At 44.6% G+C, this 16,166-nt stretch overlaps 1 protein-coding gene across 6 annotated transcripts in view; it reads right to left on the reverse strand.

Moving 5' to 3' along the window:
* Positions 1-1,496: 1,496 nt before the first annotated feature.
* The window catches only part of Dop2R (dopamine D2-like receptor), a 237,975-nt gene continuing 223,305 nt past the window's right edge, over positions 1,497-16,166 (reverse strand). The window contains exons 5-9 of one of the 6 annotated variants that reach the window (XR_004235459.2): positions 15,324-15,424; positions 10,145-10,321; positions 8,004-8,467; positions 7,196-7,500; positions 1,497-6,845 (exon numbers count right to left, since the gene is read on the reverse strand). Coding sequence is in view for 3 of the 6 variants with exons in the window: in XM_076365685.1 (XP_076221800.1) it covers positions 7,292-7,500; positions 8,004-8,479; positions 10,145-10,321; positions 15,324-15,424 (963 nt within the window). In the remaining 3 variants the exon portion in view is untranslated. The other 5 variants (XR_004235458.2, XR_004235457.2, XM_076365685.1 and 2 more) reach the window with 5 other exon arrangements.

A 16,166-nucleotide genomic window follows, 5' to 3' on the forward strand; every position in this document is an offset into this window, starting at 1 on the left:
TTTTGAAATTACCTTTCAAATATATATCTGATATTGCATTAAGTAGGAACTGTAAATCATGATCAGACCATCCTTTTCCTATTCAGTATCAAATTTTTAAAATACCCAGATTCGTTTATTTAAAAAATAAATATTTAATTCTATACATCCAACTTATTTTTGTATAGAAGGAATTCTATTTTTCCAATCATCGGATGCAACACAGTATGTTTAACTGACATTATACCTAACATTATTCCTTGTATCCCGGCGCATCTCTAGTTAGGACAACGCTCATTAAGTCGCTGCATGCTTTCTTATTACGTCGAAATACCTACGGCCTATCTTTCCCCTGAGACCGCGGGCGACTGGCATTCCTTGCATTCTCAAAATACTTCCAAGCTCTTTTTATCGCTGCATCTACTTTCCTTTACCTCTTAACACACACCCAACCACATAACAACCATTTATTTTCAAACTCATAATTTCAAAAAAAATCACCAACGGTCGGACAGTCAAAATACATAATTCTCAAATCCGAATAAACGAAAATAAAATTCTTACTAAAAGCAAATATATTTTTCTCGAAAGAGAAATTATATCATTTTTATATGAAGCATAACTTTTAAAAATTAAACACCAGCTATCACGAGAATCATTTATGTTTTCGTAGGAAAGACAGACAGTATTAAGAACAAATATTGTTTATTACATATCATAGTTCTTACGACAGATTATTGCTCAGATATTCGCATTACTGAAAATATATCCCGACATCGATCGTATTGCCAATCAACGTGTTAATGTGCCGGCACGTCGACAGGAACAACGAATCACTACCACTTCCAGAAGTTTTAAGGTGCCCGTTGCTTCTTGACCGTTCCCGAAAGTCGACTCGACACGATCTCGTTGCAGATTGGATTCGGGTGTTCTCTGTGCTCGCCGGCCGTGGCCATTGTCACTGCAAATTGCATTGACTCGTCCGACAGATATCCCGTTTAATAGGTTATCCGGAAATTAATTGTTTGCCGCATAAGAAACGGGTTTTCTCTTTTAATCAAGTCGCCGGGGCACGTAGCTGCTTCTTTAATGTTTCTTTTTGCGCAAGCCGTTTCTTAATTGGATGGCATTCTCACAGAGAGTAATTGGAAAAGCGAGACGAATGGAAAAAAAAGAAGAAGTTGAAACTGAGAATGCTGAAGAAAGTTTCGAGTAACTTTTCGAGACGATTCGTCTTTTACTTGCGTTGATCGTCTCGTACGGCGCTGAGATAATCGTATAACGATACTCGGACGTTTGACGCTGTTCTCTTTATTAATCAACTAATTCGTCGCGCGTATTCACTACGGTTTCGAAAAATACCGTGTCGGCCATAAATTCCGTTCTGTTTTCTTTTCAATGTTTCCGCTTATATCGTGAAATATTGCGACGGAAGATATACGACGATCGAGCATACTTACCCCCGGAGAGGAATTTCCGAAATAAACTGTCAGCCGGTTAATTTATACTATGTTTTATTAATTTTAACAAGTGTCCGTGTGTTTAGTTTTGTCTCTGGATGATCGTGTCCGTGTCTCGCGTGTGAATATGTATAGGTATTGCCATCAGTACATACAGCGTTTTTTTTTTCTTTTTAGATAAACATTTTCCTCATTTCTCGTTCGCGTCTCACATATGTCGCTTTCCGCTTAACATTTTAGTCTCCGGCAATGTAGAGATTCATCGCTTATATCTATGCCCTGTATAGACCATTCGTAGTAATTAATTAAGAAATTCATAGGAAAAACATAGTTCCGTCGTAGCGACACACACACTCTCTCCAAATGGACACCTGTCTGACTCGTTTCGATTCGTTTGTTTTCTTCGTTTCTTTTGTTTCTTCTTTCGCTTCGTTTTTTTTCTTATTTTTTTTTGGTTCTTTTTCGTTTTCATCTCTCTCTCTCTCTCTCTCTCTCTCTCTCTCGCTCGCTCTCACTTTCTCTCACTCTCTCTCTCGCTCTCTCTAAATTCTCGCGCCACGAGGAGGTAGAAACCGGCCTCGAACGATATCCCGGGGATCATCGGGGATTCGGGCTCAGTTTCGAATCCGCGGACGGTTCCCCGGGCCACACGCAGGCATTCGTATACGCTCTCTCGTCGATTAAGTTAGTATATATTTATATTTACACGACATGTACAACGCCCAATCCACGTCCTCGTCCCGTGCAATACGGATGCAATGCGCTCTGCGTCGCGCGCGTGCACAAACATGATACATACACATGGTATATACAGAGAAGGGTTGCGTGGCAGGTTAGAAAAATACACCGATCTTACGCGGAACCGCGAGAAACATTCTAACGCGTTCGGCGAGACGCGTTGACGCTGGAACAGAATGCTAGGCTTCGGTAGTTCTTTATCCATTAGCTCGCGAAAGCTCACGATTAATTAGCGATCTACCGCGAACCGCGAACCCTCCGCAAAAACGCGGAGCAACACGTTATTACGCTGTTTTATGTAAATCATGAAGAAGCACGGGCTATGTATTTCATATAAATTGGTTTAACGTAAACATATTTTTAATCTACCAGTGTATAAAACTCGCGAAACAGTATATAATAATTAAAAATTGCTGGAATAAGGTGAAAAAGGGTTTACAATGTTTTATTGTTTATCATTATTAGAAAAGAATATTTAAAACACTACGTCACCGAACAAAAGTACCCAATAATATCCTCTCTCCGAATCTTCGCTCCTCAAACGCTTTTCAATATTGAATTACCACTCTCATATTATACAGAACACACGCTGCAGCTTCTAAATATTTGCGCTTCGATATTTCCACTGTTACAAATGCACCTATATAAAACGATCGAGCTCCAATAAACTAAAAGTCGGGCAATCAACAAAACAAACGCGCGCTTCAATCATTCATCTCTTCCCCCGTCAGCGCGATCGCTGATTCCTCAAATGTCAGCGCGAAGGTAAAAACAATCGATGAAGGGTAGCTAATGGACTCATTAGCCCGAGCGTCTCGACGCGAGGGTTCGGGGCGCGAGGTAAAAAGAATCGACGGATCGTTTCTGTGTTTCTGGGACTGTTCGCTGGGAACTTTCTTATACCCCGTTAACGATCGCGCACGGGGGCGGCGGCGGCGGCGGCGGCGGCCGAGCAAGGGAACTTCGCCAATTAATAATCCGCCGTAAGGTTCCTTTATCTCGCCGTGGAGTAAAATGGCACGCGGCGGGATCTGTCGCGGATCGGGGGGAGCCCCTAAAATGTCTCCGGCCGGGAAAAGTTCCTCGCGGCGTTACCCGGAGCCAAACTTCGCAGATTCGCCGCGCGTCGATACGGCTTTTCCGCGGAGGTCGATTTCGGAAAAGGGTTTACGAACGCGAATTAACTGGTTCATGCAAATCAAAGGAGATCCCCGCGACCCCGCCGCATGCAAATTAGTTCCGCCGCGCGATTGGCGTCGCGTCCCTGGTGCAACGGGGAATTTCTGATGAAAAAAGAACCGGACGCGGAAACACCGCCGCCCGCGACGCCGGCCGCGGGGGATGAAATTGTACGAGTTTCGAGCGGCGAAAACGCGAACGAGTTCTTCGTTCGCTGGAAGTTTGTGTAACGCTCTCGCCGCTGAACTTTCACGCCCCCGCGTTCTGAGACATTGGAATTGTGTGTGTGTCTTTAACGAAACGGGAGAAGAATGAGTTGACTGAATTATCGGAGTGTTCCTTTGATCGAACGTGATATTGTATGAATTTTTACTTTACGAATGTTGAGCAATGGAATTATAGGCGACACGGCAGCGAAGACGTTAAACAAAGGTGCGCCCGCTTCCGGTTCTTTCGGAGGGATTGCGAGGGGAGGTTTAGAGAGGCTCGCGTTATGTCGAATCGAACTACGGACGTGGCACGCAGCATCAATAAAAACTATCATTATCACAATTCATCGAGAAGAAGTTTTCCCTAATGCTCTGCCTAGCGTTTAGCGATACACTCTCACTATCGTTACGTCTAGTGTTTTAGTAATTGCGGTGTACCTAGGATTCATTTAGCGCGACTCGACGCGCGCCGCGTTGCTAGCGCGGCTCGAGCTCGTAATTCGTTAGTCCCTACGAGTTATTTACAAATATACACTTGGAAGCTTACGGCTACGTGATACAACGTGTTCGTAGAGTCCATACAGAGTAAAAAGCTTTGATTGTAGACGTTATTGCGATAGCACGGGTCACGCGAAACGTTCCTTTCGATCGGTAACTAGAATACAGTCATGTGCCTCTCTATTTGCTCGCTTGTTTGGGACTGCTAGTGGACTCGTTTAGAAGCATAGATAGAAATAACGTTCCCGTCAACTGAATTATTCTTCGTTCACTTTAAATTACAAATGATTGAATTACTTTTGGTAGACTTTATTTCTGGTGTCATTCAATCAACTTGGTTCGAACGATGGCACAGAAAAATGGGTCAGATCTAGATCGGATGGATGTCGAGCGTAACTGCGAGTGTTAGGATCGAATAAAAATACAAGGGACATCGTTAGTCCTACTTTAAACATAGATCAATGACAGGTTAGGCCTATGCTAGAATAATACAGAAGATTAATCGGAGATTACGGAAGATTAGGTCAGGTCTAAGCTAGATATAGGTGCTTTACGCGAGGATTACGTCATCAAATAGAGACCGACGATAACTGGATTCCGGAGCACATTACTACATTCGACGTTTCTATTTTCGGTGAAGTTTACAGTGTGTTTCGCGTGGCCCCACTAATCCACGCGTGCCTGTGTAAACGCGTCTCGGATGCCAATGCACGGACAGGTATCGTGCCTCGTACTCGTACTGATATGTTTGAAAATTCGGTCGCGGGAGGCTTGAGGCTCGCGCGCGGAGATGGAACGTGAATAGGCAGCGGATTTTTACGCGAAATCAGAACAATAACGTTACCAAATTACTTTTAATTTATCGACTATCAAATATCGAATTAAACAATAATACTGAAGTATATAGCAAGAATACATTTGACAAATTTGGGAATCAAAAGAATGAATGAATAACTTGTTACCAAAGTCAGTGAAGTGATCAGAAGTTTACTCGGTAAACGAGCAAGGGTTAGAGTTTAATTCCTTCTTCAAAGAATCGTAGTAAGTTCACGATAAAGTGGTACCAGCATTCCGGAATTTTCGCGAACGTTTCTCCGCTTTATATTCTATGCACTCGTATTTGTCAGGAACGCATAAAATCCGCTGTCTAAACGGGAACCGCGGGATGCGGTATCCGGTACGATGCACACGGGTGTTCTCGTTGCGTCTCCACTTTGTCGAAACGGCCCGTGAACGTACAATGTTTATCTTCGCGAGAAAATTCCTTGAGCTGACGTGCCCGGCGAAAACGAGCGGACGCCTTTCCTGCATCGATTTCCGTTTCTCTTGCCGTTGGACGGGAACGCTCGTAGCAGTTAGCGCGAGATCGTCGCCCCGGATCAATTTCGATCGGAAATGGCGGCCCACCAGTGGTTCTCAAACTTTTATGGGCCGAAAACCATTTCAGGAAACAATAATTTCTTACAAATACGTGCGTTATTTATGATTCAACGTATTCTCAATAAAAGATTTCCAGTAAACGTATGAATTACATATTTGAATCTTTTCGAATACAGAATTGTCAATTTTAAAATTGCCTTCAAATATAATAGAAAATCGATCAACGTCTCACGCTTTGGGAACCTCTGGTCCAAACGATGAACAGTCGGTGAGAAACGACATTCGGGCCGCACGGAAGAGTTCCGTTTAATTGAACGCGAGCGGCGGGGGAAATTTTTCGATACGCCGCGGAATCTTTTTGCATACGCAAATCCGGGGATACAAAAACGAAAGGCGAATTCGAAAATTCCCGTTGAAACGCGCGGGACCAAGTGGACAATAAAAATTCCGAAAATAGAACGGCGGCCGCGCATGTGTGCCGGTGTTTCGATACACAACCGGAGGGGAAAAAGCGGGGCGAGAAAGAAAATTTCGGAGGAATCGAATGAAATATCGGGCGCAAGTTCGGGCGGAAAATGAAAAGTTCGGAAGTACGGTGATCGATGAGCGGCGTAAAAGTTGAACGACGGCGTGGATCCGAACGGTTCCGTACGGAAGTTGAAACGGTAGCGGTGTGCATCGGACATGTTTGACAAGTGAAACCTTCTTTTTTTTGTTTCGTTGCCTCTCCGCGCGAGTTCCGGCGGATCGAGCGTCCGGAGTCCCGGATCCCTTTACGATTATACAAAATTCATGAAGAGATCGTGATACCGGGGACCGCGTCCGTCGATCTTCGTTCCGTGGGGATGGATAACAGGGTCGTGGAATCGTACGCGTCGCGAAAGAGACTTCGTCCCGAGCGGACGCGGTATAAATACAGCGGAGTCTCTCGGCCCGGTTGCTCCGAGCCAAAAAATATTGCTGTTACTTACGAGCTACGGTAATACTGCCACGGCATATTAAATAACCAACGAAGTATATCTACAGAGCGCGTGCACGCGTACCGTCAGCCTCTCGGCTCGACGTTCTCGCGCCTTCGATCCTATTTTTCACTTTCCTTCTTCTTCGTCTTCTTCCTCTTCTTCTTCTTTTTCTTCTGCTGCTCTCGCGTTCCTTGTTTCGCTCGTTTGTTGGGCTGCTGTTTACGATACTGGCTGGCGAACATTACTCTGCACTTGACGTTTCGATTCGCTGTTGACGCGTGACTAACACCGTGACGCTCCTTTATCGGGCTAATTAGTCTAAAACATTCATCTGGTAACTTCAGGACTAACATCGATGCACGCTACCTCCGGTTTTGACATCGTCGGGGACTCGAGCTGTGACGCGTGACAGGGAGTGTTACTGCTGGTCTGGATTTCTGCTGAACATTATGACAAACAAGGTGCGACGTTTAGTTTTTTTGTCTCTTGTTCGGAGGAGGGGATTGTGTATGGTAGATTGTTTCGTTGTTTCTATGGTGCTATGTGTTACGATTTGTTCTCCGTATCGTGGCAATGGGATTGTGTGAAAGAGAGTCGTGTTATTGAGTAATAACGTGAAGAGTGTAAGAATTTTTCATGAAACTTGGTAAGTAAATTCGTGTATATTTACAATATTTCTGGAAGACTTCGGGAAAATGAAATTCAATCGAAGAGCTAGTCTAATCGGTACGAGGAAAAAATGAATTGTTCTCTGTTTCGTCGAGGGAAATTCGTGGAAAGTATTCGATACCTTCCGTCGGAACAATTGTTGAGCTGCTAGATTGTCCAACGCCTCGTTGTTCCTCCTTACCCCAAGACAAACGTGACCGTAGACGGCGTCGCTCGTTTAAAAGCTGAGGAGCTTGTGGAAGGCTTTGCGAAATTCGGGATTGAACACAGTGTAGATTACGGGATTTACGAAGCTGTTCATGTATCCCAGCCAGGAGGTCACGATGAATGCCGTGAAACCAGGCTGACATGTCGCGCCGAGCTTCGTGCAAATCGCGTCCATGATGTTGCAGGTGAAGAACGGCAGCCAACAGATTAGGAACACGCCTGGAATTGTAATTGATGATACATCGTTGTCGCTCTTTCAACCGTTGTGGTTTGAGGGTCATGTGTAATCTAGATGTTGAGAAGAGTTAATTAATCACTACACAAAAAGTTGATCGAGCAGGTAAAAACAGCTAACAGCAGATAGACGTATAACCTAATCCAATTCAGAATGCGTATTTCTCAACAGACTTGTATCGTTTCCTTTGGAATAAGCTTCCTAAAAAGGTCTACTAAATCTATATTCTCCTCTGCCTTTTAAGAAACCAACTAATCAAAATATTCTAGGGACCCTTTTTCATTCTATTTCTACCGACGTCCCTTAGTCTACCAGTCTACGATACTATTTAACTAAACTACCCTTTGATTTCCCTCCTGGCAATAATAAACAAGTGACCACAAAAACAAATTAAGATAAAATCTCTACTGTCCCCGACCACTCTCCAAATTCGCCGTTCTACTTGATGAGAATCAGATCCAATCCGGAGTACACCAATTTTACATACCCAAAACGATAGCGAGCGTTTTAGTCGCCTTGCGTTCTTTCTTCGCGGAGCTTTTCTCCCTCTTCTTCTTACTCGCCTTGTTGGCCTTGTATATCGTGAATCTCGATCCAGCGGCCTCGTTCTTCTTGTCCTTTTTACAGGTGGACGAGCCGGACAGGACGCTTGGCGTCCGTCCAAGCTGAAGGGGCAGCAGCGAGCCGGTCCTCTTGAGCTTCTTTAATTCCTGCTTGTTGGCCTCGGTGCTGCCGTTCTTTTTCGATTGCGAGCTGGAGCTCGCGGTCGGCCCTTTCGGCGGCGGCGACGACGAGGTCGAGGACGAAGGGGCCGAGGTGACACGGGGATTCGGGCTCGGACTCGAGTTCGTCTCCAACGGCTCGTTGATCACCATGCTGCTCGCCGCCCCGTCGTAGCCGGAGTCCTTCCTCGCGTTCTGCGTCCCGCCGAGTTGGGCCTGGGCCACTGCACTGAAACGACATCTGCAATTCGAGTATCAGTAGCATTCCACCGAGCAGTTCTAGCGTCTTCGTCTTGGACCCTTTGCTACCGACCGGCTAGCTGAAGCGTTCCGCCCTCGACACCGAGACCAACGTTCGCGTTCGCCGATTTTCTACTGGAATTTGGTAGCTTGTTTCTGTGGACGTCGGTGTTTAATGTTTAAGGTGATTCTAGGTATAGTTGTTTCTCGAAGTTCGATGGTTTAATGAAAGATAGATGGAATATGTTTTGTATTGATGTGTAATAAATGATTGATGCCTAATAGACTAACACTCGAACTACCGAGCATTGAATACGATTAATATGTAATACTAAAAATTGTAATAATAGATTATTCTCAGTTTCTTTAGACGTTCTGTATGGTATTCAAGTGAAACTATTTTCAGGATCATTTCGAATATTCAATGCTTTGAAGATGTAAACAATTGCGAAACAAACGAATCGAAACTAGTCATTTTGATTGGTACGGTAGTTCTAGTGTTAATAAGTTTTGTATTATGATTCAATAATTAATGAAATAATCGTAGCACTCGGTTTTATGAAATTTTTGATATTTTCCAATCGTTCGCTCTATGAAATCAGTATCGTAATTTATCCATCTATTTTCGTGACCGAAAGAACGACATTTAATGAATACAAGATCGATGTTTTAATGTGCCAATTCCTGTTGTTCACGTTTCATGTCCCCATACTTATGTTCGAGCTGCGCGACAGGAAGGACTGATCTTCTGGGCCGTATCTTTCACGTTTAATCAATACAGCGAACACTCGGAGTTGCTGGACCAGTGGACAGTCGACAAACAAACGAATCGATTTCACAGTGGACTGGTTTATCGGTGGTCCACCTCTATTTTTATCGAGCACACCCTCGAATAATTCTTTGCGCCAATGAATCCACGGAACGGAATAAAAGATGCGCTTGCACTTGGTTTCAAACCGTAGGACCGTAAAAAACAAAGGACTAAGATTTATACTCTGAATATCTGCCCGTGGAAAACGTATCGCTGCAGCTCGAGCCAGAATCGACTAGGGGTGTATAAACTCACTTTCTTTATGAACGCGTTGAAATGTACAGATCATGTCGGTATCACTATCGGGATTACAATCTTGTATTCACCAACGAATCACCACCGTCTTACTGCGTTATAGTTTCACGTATAGTAAGTAAAAAATAGATACTGCTCATTTTCTTAATCAAACGTATCAAAAACACAAAGCAAAACGGTTAAAAACGAGTAACCTCTCATTTGGCATTCTACATATCAAAAGACTCGTATCGCTATATTTTCAACGCGAGATACATAAAAGAAAAAAAATAGAAAAAAACAAGGTACCGATCACCTGTCTGACAGTAATAATATATCGTGATAATATTCGCTGGCAAAATAGGTTCAATTTCCGCGAAGCAATCGGTACGCGTCGAACAATAGCTCGCTACAATTTTCGAATCGAATCAAACAATTTCTAGCGTGCACGGTATTCCCAGCAACAGGAAACATTTCAACGGAGAAGGTAGCACTCCGCGGCTACCTGTTGAGAAACGGAAACACTCGGACGGGGATGAGCGAAATTGAAAAGCGGCGGGGTCGCGCGAACGTTTGTTTCGGCGCGCGGGGGGGGAATCGAAAAGTTTATTGGACTCTTACGCTGCTTCCTCGACGACCGTGGCCAAAAAGAACTCGGTGCTCTTGTCGTTCGAGATGACGACGACGGGATCGAGCGGCGTCTCGTCCTCGTCCTCGTTGCTGCCCGACGCCGTGTTCGTTGGCTCCTCCATCCCTGGCGCCACCAGGGCAGCGGCCCCCAGCGCGGTCTCCGCGAACCTTGCCACAGAATACCCACTACGTGATCTTAGTCAAAAGCCTCTAAAAAAAAGCTTCTACACTTAGCATGCTTTTAGCATTTCTCAGCAGTGACGTTCATCCAGCAGCGAGGAAGAATCGCAGACGTACATATCATGCGCAAAGCGGTTATAGGTCGTCGCACACTTAACCCCTTCTACTTTAACCAATCTCACTCGCGATGAAAATTTCAGAATAGACATAAATGTCAGGGGATTCGTGGTGTTTACTATTTCTTCACTCAGCTTTATTCATCTCTTCTCGTCTTATTCTATACTAATTTGCTATTCTCAATGCGGTTATACGTGACTAATTAAAGTTCCGAGGAAAACGCAGCGGAAGACCCCTTTTACAATTATGCTTAGACTCTTCTTGTGAGGCATAGGAGCAAGATGGGTCTCCCGGTGTTTTGTTGTTCATAGTTTTGATTATTTATGTGTAACTCCATGGACGAATCGGAAGTGAGACGAGAAAAAATAGCTGATCAATTAGATCCGAAATGAACAACGTTGAATTGATGGCAGTGTAAGGGATTAATAGTATCAGAGCCGAACATCGTTAAGTCATCTTTTCGACTTTCTTATAGATAAAATGGAAATGCGTCTACCTATCCGCATCAGCATAGCACTAGCACGGTTTCAATGATAGATGGTCGTGTTCCCATTTGAACTGCGCATAAGAAAGTCGAAAGGCTGACCCCGGTGCCGTTCGGGTGCGCCGCTGTTTAGTGTGCTACGACCTCATAGCGACACGTATGACGCGATATTTCGAGCACAAAGAAAATCCTAGCTGTAACTTCGTTGAGTTCGTATTGCGAGTGTATTTCTGTCGGATGAGGCAGTGAAAATGTTTGTTCGCGGCGGTATCACTTGGATCGGTTGCGAAGCGGTGGATTTTTCAGTGGCTCGAAACTTTCCGGCAGCTTTTATTGGCCGGAGGAAAGTTTCCAGCAAATACTTGTTCTACAAGAGATGATTGTCGTTTCGAAGGTGTACTACTGGCCGGAAGTTCGGAATCACTTTGCGAATTGAGGGAAATGGAAATACCTATGCTTGTTAAGACAACAATTTTCGAACTGCGAGTAATTGCATTACTTTGTGAGTGGTATGAACTGGGAGTTTTGGTACCCGTTCTGAAGAGTGTTTGCTTAGAGTCCGAACGTTTGCCGTGTTCTATTATTTTGCTTGATATCATGATATAATTTCAAGAGGGTTTGAATTTGCTCGACCATCAGTGAGTCATTTGAAACTTAAAAATCAGGAAGACTGAATAATGATGTGCAATTGTTTGTACAGTTATATTTCAATAATTTACTATTAATTCTTTTACCATGTGAAAGATCAATATAATTTATTCAATTCGGATTTTGCAATGATATCTTCATAATCGGCTATCAACTCATTTTCGATGCGATTCACTGATAAGGTTTACCAAACTCAGGTTAAGTCTAAATGGCTGCAACATTAGGATTATCGAGACGGCGCGATATAAAGCAGGCCTCGTCCCCAGGGTAATCCCAGCGATGGCAACGAGGCCTGGTTGCGTTAACATAGACGTTAGATTAGAGGCTCATAAAATCGGCGCAAGATGCGTGGGTATATTATGCGGGAATTTCGATTGTCGTATTATCCGGATAATATGGACATTTGCAGCCGTACGTGGGATCCAGTAATCGGATTACAGGTATCCAGTGACGTTACAGGTTGGGTAGACGAACGCCTCGGTGCGCGGAGTTCCATTTCGTGGTACGGCGAGGCTTCAATCCGTATAACGAAATTCGGATAGCTTGCTGAACCACGGAATACGCCATTAGTATACGAATTGAGGCAACTCATCTCGATAACCACTGGATGCTGCAAGTGTGCGGTTGATAATGTATTCCTGTGTTCCATGAGAATTCCATTTCACTCGGCGCGTTATGCGTAATCGCGGGGAATACTGCTTTCTTCAAAGAACGTGCCGTTGGTTATTTGAAAAATACACAGTTTTATGTAACCGAGGATTGCGAAGGTCTTATTATTTAAATATTGATTTTAGCAGGTGTTGAGTGACTAGAAAGAATGTTACAAATAACATTTGGAGTTTAGGGTTGAATCATCGTGCTGTACATGTGTACGTGTAAACGTGTATAAAAGTCAAGTGGTGAAAAATAAAATAAAGTGCACAACAAACATTCTTACCAGGAAAAGAGATACTAAAGATATATATATATGTAACGTTGTTCAAGGTTCTACACTACTACATTTTACTCGGAGCAGCTATAAAAGGAGAATTATTTCGGTCATTTCCACCGAGTTCGTTTCCAATATTTCGTTGACGCCGAGTAACACATCATTTTTTAATCGATCGAGATAATGGACGTTAACAGCGTCCGAGAGGAGGCGGAGGGAGAATTGTGGAGGATGACGCGGGCCCGAGATTATGTTGAATACATCGCACCCAGGGGAAAAGACAAGGTCGTACAGCCAAAATGTGACCGTTGCTACGAACAGTTAAGTCTAATTTATCGGTTACGTTTATACACGCGTCCTTGCATGTGCCGCAGCAGCCTGGAGAGGCTCTATAGATAATAATTAGGTAACCACTGTACCGTTAATATCACTGAGACCAGTCGATATCGTTCGGTTATAGAAGACAGCTTATGCGGATCAGGAACTTCTTAATCCGAACCAGTTATAAAATTGGTCATTCTAACTTTCTGCAGTAACAAAAAGAGTTGCTTGTAATTGATCGCTATGTAAGTTGTTCCTAGATCGCGTAAATCATCGATAATTATAACCCATCTCACGAATAGAAACATCAGAACCATAAACTCTGAATCAATTCGTCTTCATTAAAACACTCGAATTTACTAATAATCATACAACCGATCGAATATTCCTCAACAATGGACTGTATCTAAACGAATCAAACTTCCAACGTACATTTCTCAACGTGCCATTCTTCATTTCAAAAACTTCCATCAATCTACCATCTTCACCCACAACTCGAAAATACTCAATTTACACGGTTCCCTTCGAAACTACCAAAACCCTGATTTCCATTCATAATCGCGTTATCATTCCCCCAGCAACTTCCATCGATCCTCAGCCAATCGCGACGTTAAGCTACTCAAACCGATTCCACTCGACGCGATCCATTGTCCATTTTGTCGCGCGCCATTGCTGGGCGCACCGGTACGTATATACCCGCCGCTTCAATCTCGAAACACGAATCTCTTCGGGCTGTATCGTTCGCCGTTACAGGTACTTCGGCGGAAGCACTTTTTATTTCCGAAGGGGGAGGAATGCTGGCCTCGAAAGTGGGTATTAAATCATCTTCGCGGGCAAACAAGGCTACGTGCCTTCGTGCCTGCTAGCGAGGAAGCCGTGGAATCCCGAGCCGGTGGTGCTCGCCGATGAACAAACGTACGACACTCCGGGAAACAGGCGTGCACAAAAGCCGGCAATTAAATCGAAGACGAAGTAGTTGGCTTTCATTCAAGGCGAGTGCGCCGACCCCGGGGCAGCGGAAATGAAGCTCGACGCGTACGCCCGCGCTCGAGGAAAGCGTATTATCCGTATATGCTCGGGACTTAACCCGGTCTTAGCCTTTCTTCCACCGTTCTAGCCTCCGTTCCACGGAGACTTTCTTTTCTCCGCATCTGTCTCCCTTCCGGCGACGTGTCCTCTCTCTTTTCTCCGTCTTTTCCCCCGCGTCTCTCTCCCTTTCTCGCTTAACGCGCACCGCGCTCACGCCGACGCGCCAATCTCCGTGAGAAATCGCCTAGTTGGAATGCAAGAGTTATACGGGCGAAAATTGAAAAAAATGGCGCTCTCCTCGAGCACGCGACACATTCGAAATGAAGCCCGTACCTCTTCGGCTGCTGCGGACGGATCCGCGAATAAATTTATCGCGCTTAAGGAACACTTTGATCTCGGCCGCGGCGACACCGTGGAAATAGAGAATTGCAGCGTGCCGCCACCGCCACCTCTACGTTGACATATCGCGAGCTTCGATGGGCAGTCGGACCCGGTGTTACCGCGATTATTATTTGTTCGAACGACCGGTGTAACTCATGCTTAGGACACTCATGCGACATTCATGCGCGAATGTGGCGTGCATTTTTCTTCTCGCGCTGCCGACAGAATGTTTGCGGAGTAGTTGTTTTCCGGTGAGAATCGCTTGAATGAATTCTGGATTCTCATCGTTTCTTATTTTTATGAGTGTGATTGAATTGATGGAGGAAATTGCGGCAGTTGTTTCTTCGTCGATTCTTTATTAGGATGAAAAGGGAGGGTGAAGAAAGGAATTTGAAAGATAAAAGGAAGGTTGGCTTTAATTTCATGGACCGCGTGGTTGCCGAACGGATTGTCTCCTGTGTGCCAAACCTTCTGTCGACAGCGTGTGATCGATTGCTGCACATGACCCTTGAAATAAATTTAAATTATTCTAACACCGGGGCGAATTTCATTCGCCGCGGCGTGCTTTAATAAATTCCAATGAACTTTCAAACTCAACGCGCGAATAAACAGCGTGCCGCAGTCGGCCCCGTTACACATTTCCGCCGAAAACGCAATTACAAAACGGTAATTGAAAACATTCATTTATGGAGATTTGATGCAATAAATAATAGGCGGGAGCTCGTATGCAACAACCTAATAAAACGGTGCAAGCGGTTCGATCAAAATCCCTTTCGCAATCAACGAAGTGTCGGCTTTGATTCTCTTTCGCCAATGAATTCGTAATTTCGCGCAATTTAGAACAATGGATCGAATCGATAATTGCTCTTCCGTGTGTTATTTATGTACGGGACGTATTAGCGTCGTTTTCGGTACGCGATACGCGCGAACTATTTCCGCGGAAGTTCCAGTAAATCCGACGGAAGAGTTTCCGGTCGTGCTCTCCTTATCCGGCGCTGCTTTTAAATGAGTTCCTACAAAATTCTCCGTGAATGCGTGAGGAACGGGAACCGTTCCCGTTCGCGGCGGAAGTGTTGGCTCACCTGCGGGTATGCGCGATGTTCTCGATTATACTGCCGGGTTTAATGTCGCCCATGTTCGGCTTCCGGTTGGCCCTGGCTTTCTTCGCCCTGTTCCGCAGCGCCTGGAAACGTGAAATTGAAATCGCGTTTTCAAAATCGAGCCCAAGAAAGGAATCTCCGCCGAGAACAGATTCAATCCGCGCCGACGAATATCGATCAATTTAACGCGCGATATCATCGAAACGCCGCAGTGTTCGAATCGAATTTAATACGCCACATGCTCCCGCGAAATATGGATACTGAGATAAGCGGCATGGAATTATACAATAATTCACCCGGACTGAATGAAAACCTGCCTGTCGGATTTTGAAACGATATCTCAATCAACCGAGATTCGTCGACCTGTTAAACATGTAACGATACTCGCTCTAAATCGAAATACATAACGACCTTGTTGCAGATTTGACATTCCTCTGACAACGGTACAACTATAATATCGAGAATGTAACGCGTGTATCGTGTATACTTTAAATGAACGTATCTGGATTCAATCGATTTAACAACTTCATACTGTCTTTTTTTTAGATTGTTTAAATTCGTCGATACCGAACGACAGATTTCGGTAAGCTCGCGAATGTTGCACTCAGGGCTAGTTGATAGGATTCGAAGCAGGCTGCCGGTAGCTCGCGCGGGATCCACTTAATCTCGTTGTCGTATGCGCATATCGGAATCGAGGAATTTATCACAACGGTTATGGGACGCGAGTATTCTGCCGCATCGAAGATGCATTCGAGAATTCATGCGGCAAGTGGCCGGTGTATTTCGAGAAATGCTCCTTTCCGCGGCCGCGGTACGGCCGCGTAT

This window comes from Nomia melanderi, chromosome 3, assembly GCF_051020985.1.
Source record: "Nomia melanderi isolate GNS246 chromosome 3, iyNomMela1, whole genome shotgun sequence".
Classification (NCBI taxonomy): domain Eukaryota; kingdom Metazoa; phylum Arthropoda; class Insecta; order Hymenoptera; family Halictidae; genus Nomia; species Nomia melanderi.